This window comes from Hyla sarda, chromosome 3 (assembly GCF_029499605.1).
Source record: "Hyla sarda isolate aHylSar1 chromosome 3, aHylSar1.hap1, whole genome shotgun sequence".
NCBI lineage: Eukaryota > Metazoa > Chordata > Amphibia > Anura > Hylidae > Hyla > Hyla sarda.
The window spans coordinates 258,570,268-258,585,284 of NC_079191.1; the positions used below are offsets into that span (position 1 = coordinate 258,570,268).

The 15,017-nt window shown below is 40.5% G+C and overlaps 1 protein-coding gene across 1 annotated transcript in view; it reads left to right on the top strand.

Annotated features, from left to right (window-relative positions):
• RSPO3 (R-spondin 3) overlaps nucleotides 1-15,017 on the top strand; it is a 78,756-nt gene that overhangs the window by 52,245 nt on the left and 11,494 nt on the right. Inside the window, exon 4 of the mRNA XM_056566490.1 lies at nucleotides 2,538-2,727. Coding sequence (XP_056422465.1) covers nucleotides 2,538-2,727 — 190 coding nt within the window. The remainder of the gene's footprint in view (nucleotides 1-2,537; nucleotides 2,728-15,017) is intronic.

A 15,017-nucleotide genomic window follows, 5' to 3' on the forward strand; every position in this document is an offset into this window, starting at 1 on the left:
GAAGCAGGAAAGCATTGGTTTGCAGGTACGGCTTGCTATCTGTGCCGAATCATTTGATATGATTGATGTATGCATACTCGCTTGAACATCATTTACTGTGCGTTCCTTTGACTCAGAATGCATGTAAAGTAAATTAGTCATGTAATCTAGGGTTTGAGATGTTTCTATGTTTAAGCGTATTTGCTTTGCCTGTTTTGGCTCATTTTCAGTATAACTTCATATTAATTCATATTAATGGTTACATTAAGCAGTGTGTTCCCTCTCTAACAACACAGCCTCCTAGTTAAATATTTTGTATGGCTGAATAAAACATTTGTCCATCCAGTTCAGCATATTACTCTATAGTATTGATCCAGAGGAAGGCAAAGAACCCCCTGAGGTAGAAGCTGATTTTTCTTATTTAACGGAGAAACATTCATTTCTAACTCCAAATCTTACCAAACCCTTGTCCAGCCTCTAGTTACTATAACCTGTAATATTATTACTTTCCAGAAATGCATCCAGCCCCTTTTGAACATTTTTATTGAGTTCACCATGACCACTTTCTCTGGCAGAGAGTTCCATAGTCTCACTGCTCTTACAGTAAAGAACACCCATCTGTGCTGGTGTAGAAAACTTTTTTCCTCTAGTCCCCTTGTTATAGATGCCATCCTGGGTATAAATAGAGCATTTGAGAGATCTCTGAACTGGTTCTGATAACTTATCAGTTATTAGGTCGCCCCCTAAGCCGTCTTTTTTCTAAACTAAATAACCCTAATTCTGATAATCTTTCTGGGTACTGTAGTCCTCCCATTCTACTCATTACTCTAGTTTCCCGTCTTTGAACCCTCTCCAGTTCCACTATATCTTTCTTACACACTGGTGCCCAGTACTGTACACAGTATTCCATGTGTGGTCTGAATAGTGATTTGTAAAGCGGTAGAATTATTTATATGCCCCTTTAGCTGCACCCGATGAATTGCCTTGGAAGGAGATGACTGGCACTGCTACAGTTAACTTTACTGTCAACTAAAACTCAAGTGCTTTTCTATGTCAGTCATCGCAGTGTTTTCCCATTTGGTACGTAAACACATCCATGATTTTTCCTCCCCATTTGCATAACCTTGCATTTATCAGTGTTGAACCTCATCTGTCATTTCCCAGCTAAAGCCTCCAACCTATCTAGATTAATTTGTAAAACAGTGCACTGTCCTCTGTTGTGTGAATCACATTACAGAGCTTAGAATCTGCAATCTGGGTGTTATACAGGAACAGAAAAACTGAGCTGATTTCTTCCAAAAGCGGCACCACGCCTGTCCTCAGGTTGTGTGTGGTATTACAACTTGGCTCCACTCACTTCAGTGGAACTAAGCTGCAATACCACACAAAACTTGAGGACAGGTGTGGTGCTGTTTTTGAAAGAGAACAGCTAGGTTTTTCTAATACTGAATGACCTCTTCAATAAATATATAAAAAAAAATAGGGCCCAGAACTGATCCCTGTGGTACCCCACTAGTAACAATCACCCACTCAGAGTATGTACAGTACCTTTAATAACTACCCTTTGTTTCCTATCACTGAGCCAGTAACTCACCCACTTGCTCACACACATTTTCTCCCAGCCCAAGCATTCTCATTTTATGTACCAACCTTTTATGTGGCACGGTATTAAATGCTTAGAAAAAATCAAGATATACAACATTCAGAAATTCATCACGGTCCAGTCTTGAGCTCACCTCCTTATAAAAGCTGATCAGGTTAGTCTGACAGGACCGATCCTTCATAAACCCATGCTGATATGGAGTCATACATTTATTTTCATTGTGATACCCCAATAAAGCATCTCTTAAAAAAAAAAATCAAACAGGTGTATAGTTCCCAGTGTTACTCCATGGATAATTTAGTGGTACTACATTCTGTTCCCTAAAAAGTTCCCCTGTTTGGAGGAATAATACAAAATCTAATGTTTATATATGTACGTTATTGTAAGGCTAGCTGCACCAATAATTTAATTGCTAGAACCGATACTGACTACCAAAAATATATCAATGTAATATAGCAATGTTCTCAGGGGAATAGAAACTTGATACACTGTTTAGAACTAAAAATTTTACTTTTTTTTTTTTTTACTTTTTAAGAAGTAGTAAACATGACTGAAACTATACACATTGGGTATCCTTGTTATCGTACCAATCATTCCAAACTAGCAAATAACACTATTTATTTTCTGTTTTGCATATGAGATATCACTACAAATTGGTCCAGCAAAAAACAAGCCCTCATATGAGTCATTATAATATATAAAATAGAAGTCTTATAAAATGTTCTGCATTATTTAATATAATTTTCTAATCATGCATTGTCTCCCATGATTGCTGCATAAAAGATGTTAGTAAGCTGTATAAAGTGTAGTCCAATGGTTAATAATACAAACCATCAGCATTTCCAATGTTCTTGTAAAAACATGAAAATTTACATTAGCTAAATTCCCAACTATATCCATCATGTTTTTCACCGGTATATTAATCTGATGTTTGATCTACGTTCTGTTCCTATAGTTCATTGTGCAGTCAGCGAATGGAGTCCTTGGGGTCCATGTACAAAGAGGGAAAAGACCTGTGGTTTTAAACGGGGCAATGAAACCAGAACTCGTGACATACTGCAACACCCATCTGCACGAGGGACCGCTTGCCCGCAAACATCTGAGACAAGGAAATGCATAGTGCAAAAAAAGAAATGCTCAGAACGGTAAGATTCTTTATCATACATCTGTGAACAGAAACAAATTGAAAAATAAAAGTAATAAATTCACGCATGTCATAATACAAAGGTGATTACAAATATTCGTCTTATTTTACTTTATATGGTCATAGTATCCGAATCCAAATTTAGTTGGAATTGCTGTGGTTTTTTTCTGTAGAAATTCTCACCCGAATGCATTTACCCTAAGAGAAAGGGATGTTGAATCTCCAATTTCTAAGAAATAGGCGCCAGTTTATAGATGCAAATTTATCAGGGGTAGCATTAGTCAAGGTGATCAACATGCCTCAATTAGAAATGACAAGGAATCCCCCATCCCAGGACCAAGTTGTTAATCCCTAATATACTCCCCTGTCAGGGAAACAGATTGTTATATTGTAGCACATGTGTGGCTGGCCTGGGTGGGAGAGCAGCAGTTACATGCAAGGTTTGTGAAATTTCTAGGCAGGAGGATTTAATAACTATGTAGTTGGCGTACGCTCGCTGTGTTTTATCAAACTTTGATTGGAGTTCAAAAATATGCTGAGGAAAAATTCCCAAAACCATGCATCAAGATTAGAGTAAATGTTACTTTAGCTGGAGATAATGTAACATAATACCAAGAGGCTTAAAATATTAAGTGTTAAATTCCCTTCTCATCCACCCACTCACACTCATCACAGACGCAATCTGATGTAACGCAGATAGGCAACCGGCTAGCTATCAGATTTAATGATGTGCCTGATGATAATATTGAACTAATCCACTTTGGTCAGCAATATTTTTTCCTTACAGTGCAGACAGACATCTCTTGCAATAGTCAGCCATTTTATAGATTTTTTTTTCTAGAATCTCTACCATAGCTGATTTTTTTTTAGTTTTTTTTAAGAATGACCTATTTTTACAATAAACACGGACCTCAGGGTGATATGATGCATGCTTGCTCTGTACCTATATCCTATAGATTGTATTGCACATCCTTTTTTTTCTCAATATGTTTGATTATTTACGATTGAGTACATTGAAAGATTGTTGTGCCATTCCTTCTGTTACACCAAACAAAACAAACAAAATGGAACCAAATGGGAGAAATATTTCCCACTTTCCAATCTGTTCCCATTTTTAGAGATTAAAAACAGAAGGGAGAAAGGTGAACAGTTCACATCTGTGTTGTCATTTCTGATTTTCTATTCCATCATAGGAGCAGAAAATTGAAATGACAGAGCGGTGGATCTACACATGATGGACACCACTGGCTCACGATAAACCCCACTTAATAGGGTTTGCATGGGTTACACCATGTGCTCATTATTTTACTTAAAAAAAGGAGTTCTGCATCTAATTTAACAGAATCTATGACAGGGTTTTACCAGATCAGTTGTGAATAAAGTCTTAATCCCTTAAAGGGGTACTCCGGTGGTCAATGTGTTTTTCCGTTTTTGACTTACCCTATTTGTTTTGTTTCATTTCTATTCTTGTTGTTTAGCCTACTCTATTTCCGTTCTTTGTTGTCTTTTTATCCCCCACTTTGTTTTCCTGTCTTTGCTTCTATTTCCTGTTTCTTGCTGTGCTGAAAACTACAAATCCCAGCATGCCACATGCCTTGCTGGTTTGGGGCGGCTCCTTTTTTGTTTGTTTGTTTGTTCCGCCCTTTACCCACCCTACTATTTTCCTGGGTCGGCCCCCTTATACACAGCACACTAATATAATCAGCCCTGGTTGGGATACACTGTCATACACACACAAAAGGGACTACAACTCCCAGCATGTGTCATTCAGGAGTCTTCAGTCTGTGGTATAACACCAGCATGCTGCCTCTGTAGTCTCCTGGGGGTTGTAGTTCACCGCACCTCTGTAGGGCATACACCAGTGTTTAGCAACCAGGTGTTGCAAAACTACAACTCCCAGCATGTCCTGACAGCCTTTGGGTATGCTAGGAGTTGTAGTTTTGCAACAGCTGGAGGCACACTGGTTGGGAAACACTGGTGTAACATGATGTGTATGCTGAATAGGCTAGAACAGTGTTTCACAACCAGTGTGCCTCCAGCTGTTGCAAATCTACAACTCCCAGCATGTCCAAAGGCTGCCAGGGCATGCTGGGAGTTGTAGTTTTGCAACAGCTGGAGGCACACTTGTTTGTAAACACTAGCATACACACACACACACAACAGGGACTACAACTCCCAGCATGTGTCATTCAGGAGTCCCCCCATCCCCCTTCATATATATGTTTGTTGGACAGGAAGTTCTGTAGTTCAGAGGGTTTTCTTTTACTGTTGTCCACAGTTCTGAGTCTGTTGTGGACAAGATGTCACAGCTTTTTTTTTTTCTCTGTCTGCATGAGAAATAAGCCACGCCCCCTCATCTCATCTAGCTGAATACACAGCTCCTAACCTCCCCTCCCCTCTGCTCTGTATTCTAAGGACGCAGGTCTACACAGGAGAAGGACCTCACAGAGAAGATAAGTGTTATCTGAAGGGGAGGATGAGAAGGTGCACGGGCTGGGGATGTATGGACTGCAGGGGAATAAATCTCATACTGGGAATGATCTCTATGGGGGAGATTTATCAAAACCTGTGCAGAGGAAAACTTGCCCAGTTGCCCATAGCAACCAATCAGATTGTTTCTTTCATTTTTCACAGGCCTTCATAAAAATAAAAGCAGCAAGCTGATTGGTTGTTATGGGCAACTGGGCAAGTTTCCCTCTGCACAGGTTTTGATAAATCTCCCCCATAGAGATCATTCCCAGTATGAGATTTATTCCCCTGCAGTCCATACATCCCCAGCCCGTGCACCTTCTCATCCTCCCCTTCAGATAACACTTATCTTCTCTGTGAGGTCCTTCTCCTGTGTAGACCTGCGTCCTTAGAATACAGAGCATGTGGGAGGGGAGGTTAGGAGCTGTGTATTCAGCTGGATGAGATGAGGGGGCGTGGCTTATTCCTCTCATGCAGACAGAGAAAAAAAAAGCTGTGACATCTTGTCCACAACAGACTCAGAACTGTGGACAACAGTAAAAGAAAACCCTCTGAACTACAGAACTTCCTGTCCAACAAACAGGTAAGAAAAAGACACACATGCTGCCAAAACATATAACACATGTATATTGCAAAAAAACTAAACTTACAAAGAAGATGCCATATAGTAAAAAAAAATTAACCACCGGAGTACCCCTTTAAGGACTGAGCATTTTTCTGTTTTTGCACTTTCGTTTTTTCCTCCTTAACTTGCAAAAAATCATAACCCTTTTAATTTTGCCCCTACAGACCCATATGAGGGCTTGTTTTTTGCGCCACCAATTCTACTTTGTAATGACATCAATCATTTTACCCAAAAATCTAAGGCAAAACCAAAAAAGAAAAAAATATTTGAGGGACAAAAACGGGCTTCCGTTTCTATGCAGTACATTTTTCAGTAAAAATGACACCTTATCTTTATTCTGTAGGTCCATATGATTAAAATGGTATTCTACTTATATACATAAACAAAGAAGAAGGATCGCACTCACCAGGAATTCAACTCTTTATTCCGTCACCAGTACGCAAGGCAATGACATAAGTGGAGGCGGGGGGGGACAGGAGCTCCGGAACAAGTTGACAAGTTGTTTCACGCCTGTTTGGCGCTTCCTCAAGCCGGTGATTCACCGGCTTGAGGAAGCACCAAACAGGTGTGAAACAACTTGTTCCGGAGCTCCTGTCCCCACCGCCTCCACTTATGTCATTGCCTTGCGTACTGGTGACGGAATAAAGAGTTGAATTCCTGGTGAGTGCGATTCTTCTTCTTTGTTTATGCATGAACTTTCTCCTTCCTGTTTATGGAGACGCACCACTACAGGCAACCCTCTAGCTAGCTCCACAGCCCCCTTGGATGCTATTAGTGCCAGTAGCCTTTATTTCTGGGAGTGGCAGATCCGTTTTCTTCTTACTTTGAATATTCTACTTATATAGGTTTGATTTTGTGTTACTTCTGAAAAAAATAATAACTACATGTACGAAAATTTATACGTTTAAAAATGTCCCCTTCTGACCCCTATAACTTTTTTATTTTTCCACATACAGAGATGTATGAAGGCTCATTTTTTTTTTTTTTGCCATGATCTGAATTGTTATTGGTACCATTTTTGATAGCTTTTTATTTTTTTTTATGGTATATATAGTGACCAAAAATACGCTATTTTGGACTTTGGACTTTTTTTTACGTGCAGGCTATTGACCTTGAGGTTTAATTAAAGATGTATTTTTATCATTCGGACATTTATGCACGTGGCAATACCACATATGTTTATATTTATTTAAATTGTTTTTTTATGGGAAAAGGGTGGTGATTCAAACTTTTATTAGGGAAGGGATTAAATCACATTTATTAACTATTTTTTTACACTTTTTTTTGCAATGATATAGCCCCCATAGGGGACTATGATATGCAATACCTTGATTGCCAGCACTGATCAATGCCATGCCATCGGCTCTCCACTGCTCCTGACTGGATCTCAGGCACGGAGCAGTGAATCGACGATCGGACAACAAGGAGGGAGGAATGGACCCTCCTCATGTCCGAACAGCTGATCAGGACACTGTGTTGGTCTCGATCAGCCTGACTGAGTTGCCGGGAATGCTTTTATTTAACTTTAGACATGGCGATCAACTTTAAATACGTAATACAGGGCTTACAGGTACGGCCTGCGTCCTTAACAGGTTAAATATATGTAACCAGTGTACACTAAGTGTATTTACTATAGCAGGTGGCAGTTTTTGGTACTTTTTCAGTGTAAACAACACCATAATAAATTAGACAGTCTGTCTTGGTGACAGTTTTTCAGTATGTTAAATATAACATACTGCTCCTCTTAGATCAATAAAGCAATCTTCAAATATCTTGGAACAATCAAAAAATTTACTTATCTCTAGGAACATATTGTTTCCAAACTTAAGGGCCAAGCATTTTTTTAACCATCATCACATTCCAAGAAAATAATTTTTTTTCTTTTCCCATCGGGGTATTTGTATGAGGGTGTTTTTTTTTGCAGGTCAAGCTCACTAATTCCACCTTTGCTTTTTTCAGTTTTAATATGTCACTTACTGTGCAGTTAAAATAATGTGTTAATATTATTAGTGTTTATTTTTTTTTTTTATATTAGTCTTACTAGGGGAAGTCACAGTGTTTGATCAGTTCTATTCTTTAGTATACTCAAAATGTTCTGTGATTGATAAAATTATGGGTGATAAGTTTATAGTCATGGCAACTGATCTATGTCCAATGATCACATTGCGATGGGGCTGACAAGAGTTTCACTGATTGGATTTCTATAGATAAGTAGCTGTATCCAAAGTTGAAATCAACTTGCATGCAGTCCAGAATCTACTAAATAGGTGTAAGGCTCTGTCAATGGTGTCTAGAGAGGAAATGTGTTCTGCTGTATGATCAATCTTATTGAGCTCATTCTAGACATTCTGGACATCCAATATTCTGCTTCAGCAGGACAATATTGTCAAGCATAAAGTGAAATATATAAGAATAGTTTGCCTGGTTTGTTGTGGAGAATCTTGTCTGATTTGAATCGAGCCTGGATCTCAACCTAATCAAAGAGTTTTGTATTTTATTGAATGTCAACTAGAAGAAAGGTCTTATCACAAACATTAGAGCAAAATCTTACTAAGGGTCTTGTGGCTTAATGGATGTGAATCCTAAATATTATATTCCAACGTGTAAGGGAAAGCATAAAAGAGTAGTGGATGCTTTCCTAGGAAAGAGATGGGATAACTCCACATGAGATCTGTTCTCAATTATGGGGATAGTCTGCTATGGAAAATGTATTTAAAGAGAAATCACACAGGGTCCCACAGCTGGAGAATCCATTATTGAGATATAAACTGGAGGACAATCTAGCACCAACAGTTTATTTTCTTCCGGCACTACCAGGGAGGGAAATAAGCAATATAGAGATCAATGCAATGTCTATGGAGTACATGCTTGGTCCTCCAGAAAGATAATCTTTGTACCTGCTCTTTTCTCTGGCTCATTAATGGAACTCCAGAGTTATGGAAGTCTATTCATTCTCTAAAGATGCCCATACACCTTTTACTAGAAGTTGTATTTTTGCATGTTAGATTTTTTCCATCCAACCATATTGTTCTGGAAGTGCTAAGCTCTGTGGTTTACTCATCACCTTTGTATAGACAACACATAAAGATAACTACGGTAGTTACATAGTTAGTATGGTTAAAAAAAGACATACATCCATTAAAGGAAGGGATGAGGTGGGATGCAGGGGAAGGGATGTGATTTTATATTTCTGCATAAGCATTAATATTATTTTGTTCCAGGAATTTATCTAACCCTATTTTAAAGCTTTCAACTGTTCCTGCTGTTACCAGTTCCTGAGGTAGACTGTTCCATAAGTTCACAGTTCTTATGGTAAAGAAGGCGTGTCGCCCCTTGAGACCAAACCTTTTCTTCTCCAGACAAAGGGAGTGCCCCTTGTCCTTTGAGGGGGCTTAACCTGGAACATTTTTTCTCCATATTTTTTGTATGGGCTATTATATACTTATATAAATTGATCATATCCCCCTTAAACATCTCTTCTCAAAACCAAACAAATGTATTTCTTTTAACCTTTCATCATAGCTGACATATTTCATGCCTCATATTAGTTTAGTCGCACGTCTCTGCACCCTTCCCAGCTCCACAACTTTTATGGACTGGTGACCAAAACTGAACAGCATATTCCAGGTGAGGCTGTACCAATGCTATATAAAGGGGTAGTATTATGTCCCTGACCCTTGAGTCCATGCCTCTTTTGATACAGGACAATATCCTGCTGGCCTTAGAAGCAGCTGCATGACATTGCATGCTATTCTGTAGTATATGATCTACAAGTACACCCAGATCCATCTCTACCAGTGACTCCATACCATGCATGTGGGTTTTTAGTACCCAGATGCATAACTTTACATTCATCCACATTTAACCTAATTTGCCAAGTGGATGCCCAGAAAATATATGCCCACCTTCGTACTGTATATCAAACTAGACAGCCCCTTTAAGACTTTGTTTTATTTAAGCAGATGGAATGTTCTTCTTGTAAAATCTGCTGCCATAATATAGCAGACTGACAGGAACCCAAGAAATCTATTGTGAATTGAGCCTTACTTGAAGTACACCATTTTATCTCGAGACTTAACTTGTTGGTAAGAAAAAAAATTCCATGTGCGTCATGGAGCTGCTTATTAGAATAATGTAATATGTCTATGTTTAAAACATAGTAAGTCCAAACATCATTTTACTTAAAAAATAAAAATGTTTAGTTTACAAAATCAACAGGGAAAATTAGCCCCTAATCTCACAGTTTATTCATTGTGGAAATAAATGAGTTCTGGTATATTTCCGGTTACTTTATCAAATATGACAGCGTAAACAAAGTGCAGCCGTGTCAAACACTCATGTGTAGGAGGATTGAAAGGTAACTACTATGTGCTGTTGGCAGTACTGTTAAGTGACAGCATATGCAAACAAATTAGAATAGTCACTTTTTTGGGCACATAATATGCATGATTCAGAGTGGGAGGACAACTTAATCAGGGAAAAAAATAAACATGTAACCCCATGGGGGGCATGAAAGCCTGATCAGGGTCACAATGGTTTGTAAAGCAGCAGACAGAAGACTGTAACAGCACAGCTGAGAGGCGTGTGTTTCATGTGTTAAAGACACCATGCTGGTTAATGACCTAACTGTGGAATAGTTTCCTAGGCCTCTTAGACTCCAAAATTAACTTTAAACTCATTACTGTTTCCTGATGTTTATATGTTCCATATACTACGGGGTCAGCATTGGATATTTAACAACCCATTATGAGTCTATTTTAATTCAGCAGAAATTGTAATTAGCACATTCCACTGTGTTCTTAAATATCATGATATTCTGTCAGTGATATTTAGCTATAGTCTTATGAGACCTACGTCATTTAGAGATATACTTTGTATATACCAAATACCATATATTGGTCTATTATTAGCCTTCATTAAAAAATATAGAACACAAGATATTATGAGCATATCTGTTTCAGGAAATAGGAAATGTTCTTCACACAATTACTTTATCTACTCTAATATAAAAACATGTGTAGCAATCAATTGTTAAGTACCACTGACCAAGGCAAGTATTGATATCCATTCTTAAAGGGGTACTCCACCCCTGACATCTTATCCCTGATCACGGGGGTCCCACTGCTGGGGATCCACACATTCTCCCTGCTGCACCCGGCATTCGTTTAGAGTGTCAGGTGCAGCGCCGGAGGCTCGTGATGTCACGGTTATACCCTGCTCGTGATGTCACGGCCATGCCCCCTCAATGCAAGTCTATAGGAAGGGGCGTGATGGCTGTCATGCCCCTCCCATAGACTTGCATTGAGGGAGCGTGGCCATGACGTCCCAAGCAGGGCATGACTGTGATACCACATCTTCAGTCTTCCAGCACGGAGAAAAGTTCATACACTGGATGTCTGGGGTGCCACAACCGAGATCGCGGGGGTCCCCAGCGGTGGGACCCCCGCGATCAGACATCTTATCCCCTATCTTTTGACTAGGGGATAAGATGTCTAGGGGAGGAGTACCCCTTTAATGCAGTCTAAAGCTGGGTTTACATGAGTGGTTGTACAGTACACCATGTGTAACATACTAACATATAGTAAACACAGTCTTATTTTCTTTGTTAGTCCATTGACACGACATACATGACATTATAGATTACATTTGGGCTTTCTAAGAAGAGGTGATGAGTGTCTGTTTAATAGGTGTAGAACTGAATGGAGGGCAGCATGGCGGCCCGCATCGCCAGTCATCAGGCATGGAGCGTTCGCGCTGTGCACCAATTGAATGGGGTGCTGCAGCGAAGATCGCGAGGGTCACCAGCGGCAGGCCCCCCATGATCTAACATCTTATTCCCTATCCTTTGGATAGGGGATAAGATGTTTACAGTGGAGTACCCCTTTAAAGGAGTACTCTGGCGTGCACTTTTTTCCTTTTATCCTGTCCGGGCTGCAAAATAAAAGAAAATACACTTTCTCTTACTGGCCAACGAGCCCCTGGAGCTCCTGTACACTCCGGTACAGGTGTTCGGCCCCCGGGCTGTATTCTTCTTACTTCCTGTTAGCCCGACACGTCACACGGAGCTTCAGCCTATCACCGGACGCAGCGATGTCCCACCTCGGCCGGTGATAGGCTGAAGCTCCGTGTGACATGCCGGGCTAACAGGAAGTAAGAAGAATACAGCTCGTTGGCAGGTAAGAGAAAGTGTTTTTTCTTTTATTTTGCAGCCCGGACGGGATAAAAGGAAAAAAGTGCGCGCCGGAGTACTCCTTTAATGGCTAATTTTACATGGATTGTGCCTGCATGGCTCTGTGGGGACTCCATGTATTTCTAAATGGTGCTTTTGTATGATAATATAATACTAACTTATTCTCCCTTAGAAGAAATGCTTCCAGGGAAAAATACCTCCATAATAAGGCACCTGAATCTGTATGAATCAAAGTGAAATTACCTGTATTTGCCTCCATCATAGGAATATGCAGATATGGTCTCTTCTCTGCCTTTTGGCTGAGATCAAGTGTAGTACCTTTCCTGTTAGTTGGCAGTGTGGAAGACTACAAAAGCAGTTAGGGGAACCCCACAGAGGGGCAGGTGTACCAGAGATGGCTGTATAGCAGTGGCAGTCATCCCTTTTGGGACCTGTTTTTGCTGGATGTGGCCCTAAGGTCCAGGCAGAGTAAGAGCCGTGGTGCAAAAGTGCCTTGGGAGTAGTGACCCAGGGTGCCAGAACTCACTTGGGAGTAGCAACCCCACTTGACTGATGGCACGTAGCATGTACTTTTTCTCTCACTCTTCTGGGCACTCACCCTTAGTATCCTGGCCTTCAAGCTAGGATCGGGGAATTTTTATAGATCCGTTCAGATGTCCGGGCATTATTACACTACACACATTCACTTATTTATTTTTGTCACTGTGTTCATGTTTTGTGTTCTTTTGTGTGTCACTTGGATTGGTCAGGATGCAACAGCCCTTCTGGTGTCCCTCCTGCTGGTTGGTCTAGGGGAGGTGTGTGTGGCCATTAGGTTCCTCACCTTCCTGCCATGCCCAGTCAACCTTGTTTTGACAAGGGCACCAAACCAGTTTTACTGGCTCCTTAGTGACAACTTGGTTTTTGCCCGATTGTTCGCCAAGAGCACTTTTGGTCTTTGAGTAGCTTCGGCGAAAGGAAACATTGTACTTGGAGCCTTGCAGGTGCCTTTTGTCCAGGAGGTGAAGGGTTTGGTTTATTGAGGGGACTCTCTCCTTTTGAAGAAGGGCTTGTGATGGACCACATCCTTGTGCACAGCTTTTTGTGTGAACACTTGCCCTTTTTACTTGCACTTGGGTACTTGAAAGCACCTACCATGGCTCTTAAATAGGCATATGCATATACATGATCAGTCAGTGGGTTAATAGTGGAATAATGTAATCAATTTCCACAATAAACTTTTACTGAAATTTTGAAGCAACTTTTTAACATATTTACACTTTATAATTGTAACGGCTGGTGGAGTGGACGATGGCGTGAACCGCACCAGGGAGTGGAGTCTAAGGAGCCGCTGGTTTTCACCAGAGCTTGCTGCAAAGCCAGATGGACTTGCTGCGGCAGGCGGCTCCCAGGTAGTTACCCTTGGCAAGACTTGTCCACAGGTGATGCGTGACACAGAAGGATGAGACGTACTAATAGTCGGGGACAGGCAGGTAGGTCAGGTCAGGAAACATAGCATGAGAACTGGTACACGGAATAGCTAATACAACAGGGAATGCTTTCTCTAAGGCAACAGGGCACAAAGATCCAGCAGAGAACAGGAGGAAGTGTGGGGTTAAATAGGGTAAGTTCCTGACAAGCACCAATCAATGGTGCACTGGCCCTTTAAATCTCTCAGAACCAGCGCATGTGCGCCCAAGGGGTGGGTATGCGCACGCCGGCTAGCAGGGAGAACGGAGGAAGCAGGAAGATGGCGGGGCAGGTGAGAAGCAGCGGGCCGTGCGCTTTTGCATCGCATCATGCAGTGCAGTCTGTGCGGGGAATCGGGCAGGGAGAGCACCCACAGCCAGTATTGCTCTTATTGTACATCTTATGGTACAAACAAGTTTAAGACCCTTCTAAAATTAAAATATATGAGTACGTGCACATGGGCGGATAACCTGCATAATTTCCACAGCAGATTTCAATGGGTCAGCAGAATATCCTAAATAGAGGCAGATTTGCAGATTTTCCTTTGGACCCAGTGAAATCAATGGTAGCAAAATCCATTGTGGATTTTCCGCAGCAAATACGTTGTGGAAATTCTGCAGGTAATCTGACTGTGTGAACTTACCCTAAGATGATATTGTTTTTTTTTTTTTACCTCCCATTATTCACTACATTTTAACTATTTTTCCACCTTCCATTTTCTCAACTGTGCTATAAAAATACATTCATGTGTTTACTCACTGTAATATTTTATTTTTGACTGCATTTTGCCCATTTAGTAGACAAAAATAAAATCTTCGGGTGGTGTTGCAATCTATGAGTGAAGGCATTTTACAATGTAACATGGTCAACAACTTTGTCAAGGTGAAGTTGTTGCTTTCTGGACGATTCACAGACATGGGAGAGTTATCTTCTAATATTTACATAATCTAACATACAGAAATATCTGGAATTATCAAGTTGGAATGTGGGCTTTCCTATATTATATGATGTTACTATGTGAAGATTCTTTTCACTAGCGGGGAGGGATATAAATATGGGCTCGTGCCTTATTGCCATATACATGATGAATTCCTTTGATAGTATAGATAGTATGCTATGTATGATAGAGGCAGGGCTGGCAGCTGCTATATGACCCATAGAATAGGCTGTAGCAGCTCAGGTTAGCCCTATAGGTACTCCTCTATATAAGCATAGCAGCATTTCAAAGATCAAGCAAAGCATTATCCCTCATGAGCAAGCACATTTAGATTTAGTACCCATGTTTGCAACTTTCACTTGGTCATGATGATCTGTCAAAACCTGACTAGCATGTTAACCATGTCCCACACCCCCTGGGTAGGTGAACAACCTTATCTGTCTATACAAGCCATACTTGTGCTACCAGTAACTTTAATTGCTCAGAGTTTCTATAAGAATCTACATTTCCTTTATGTTTTTCCCTTAGTGGATGTTTTACCAAATGTCTATTGTATAAATGTCCCATTGGAGTATTTTAGTTTCAATTAAATCCAGGTCTGCCTTATGCCTCTTGGGCAGT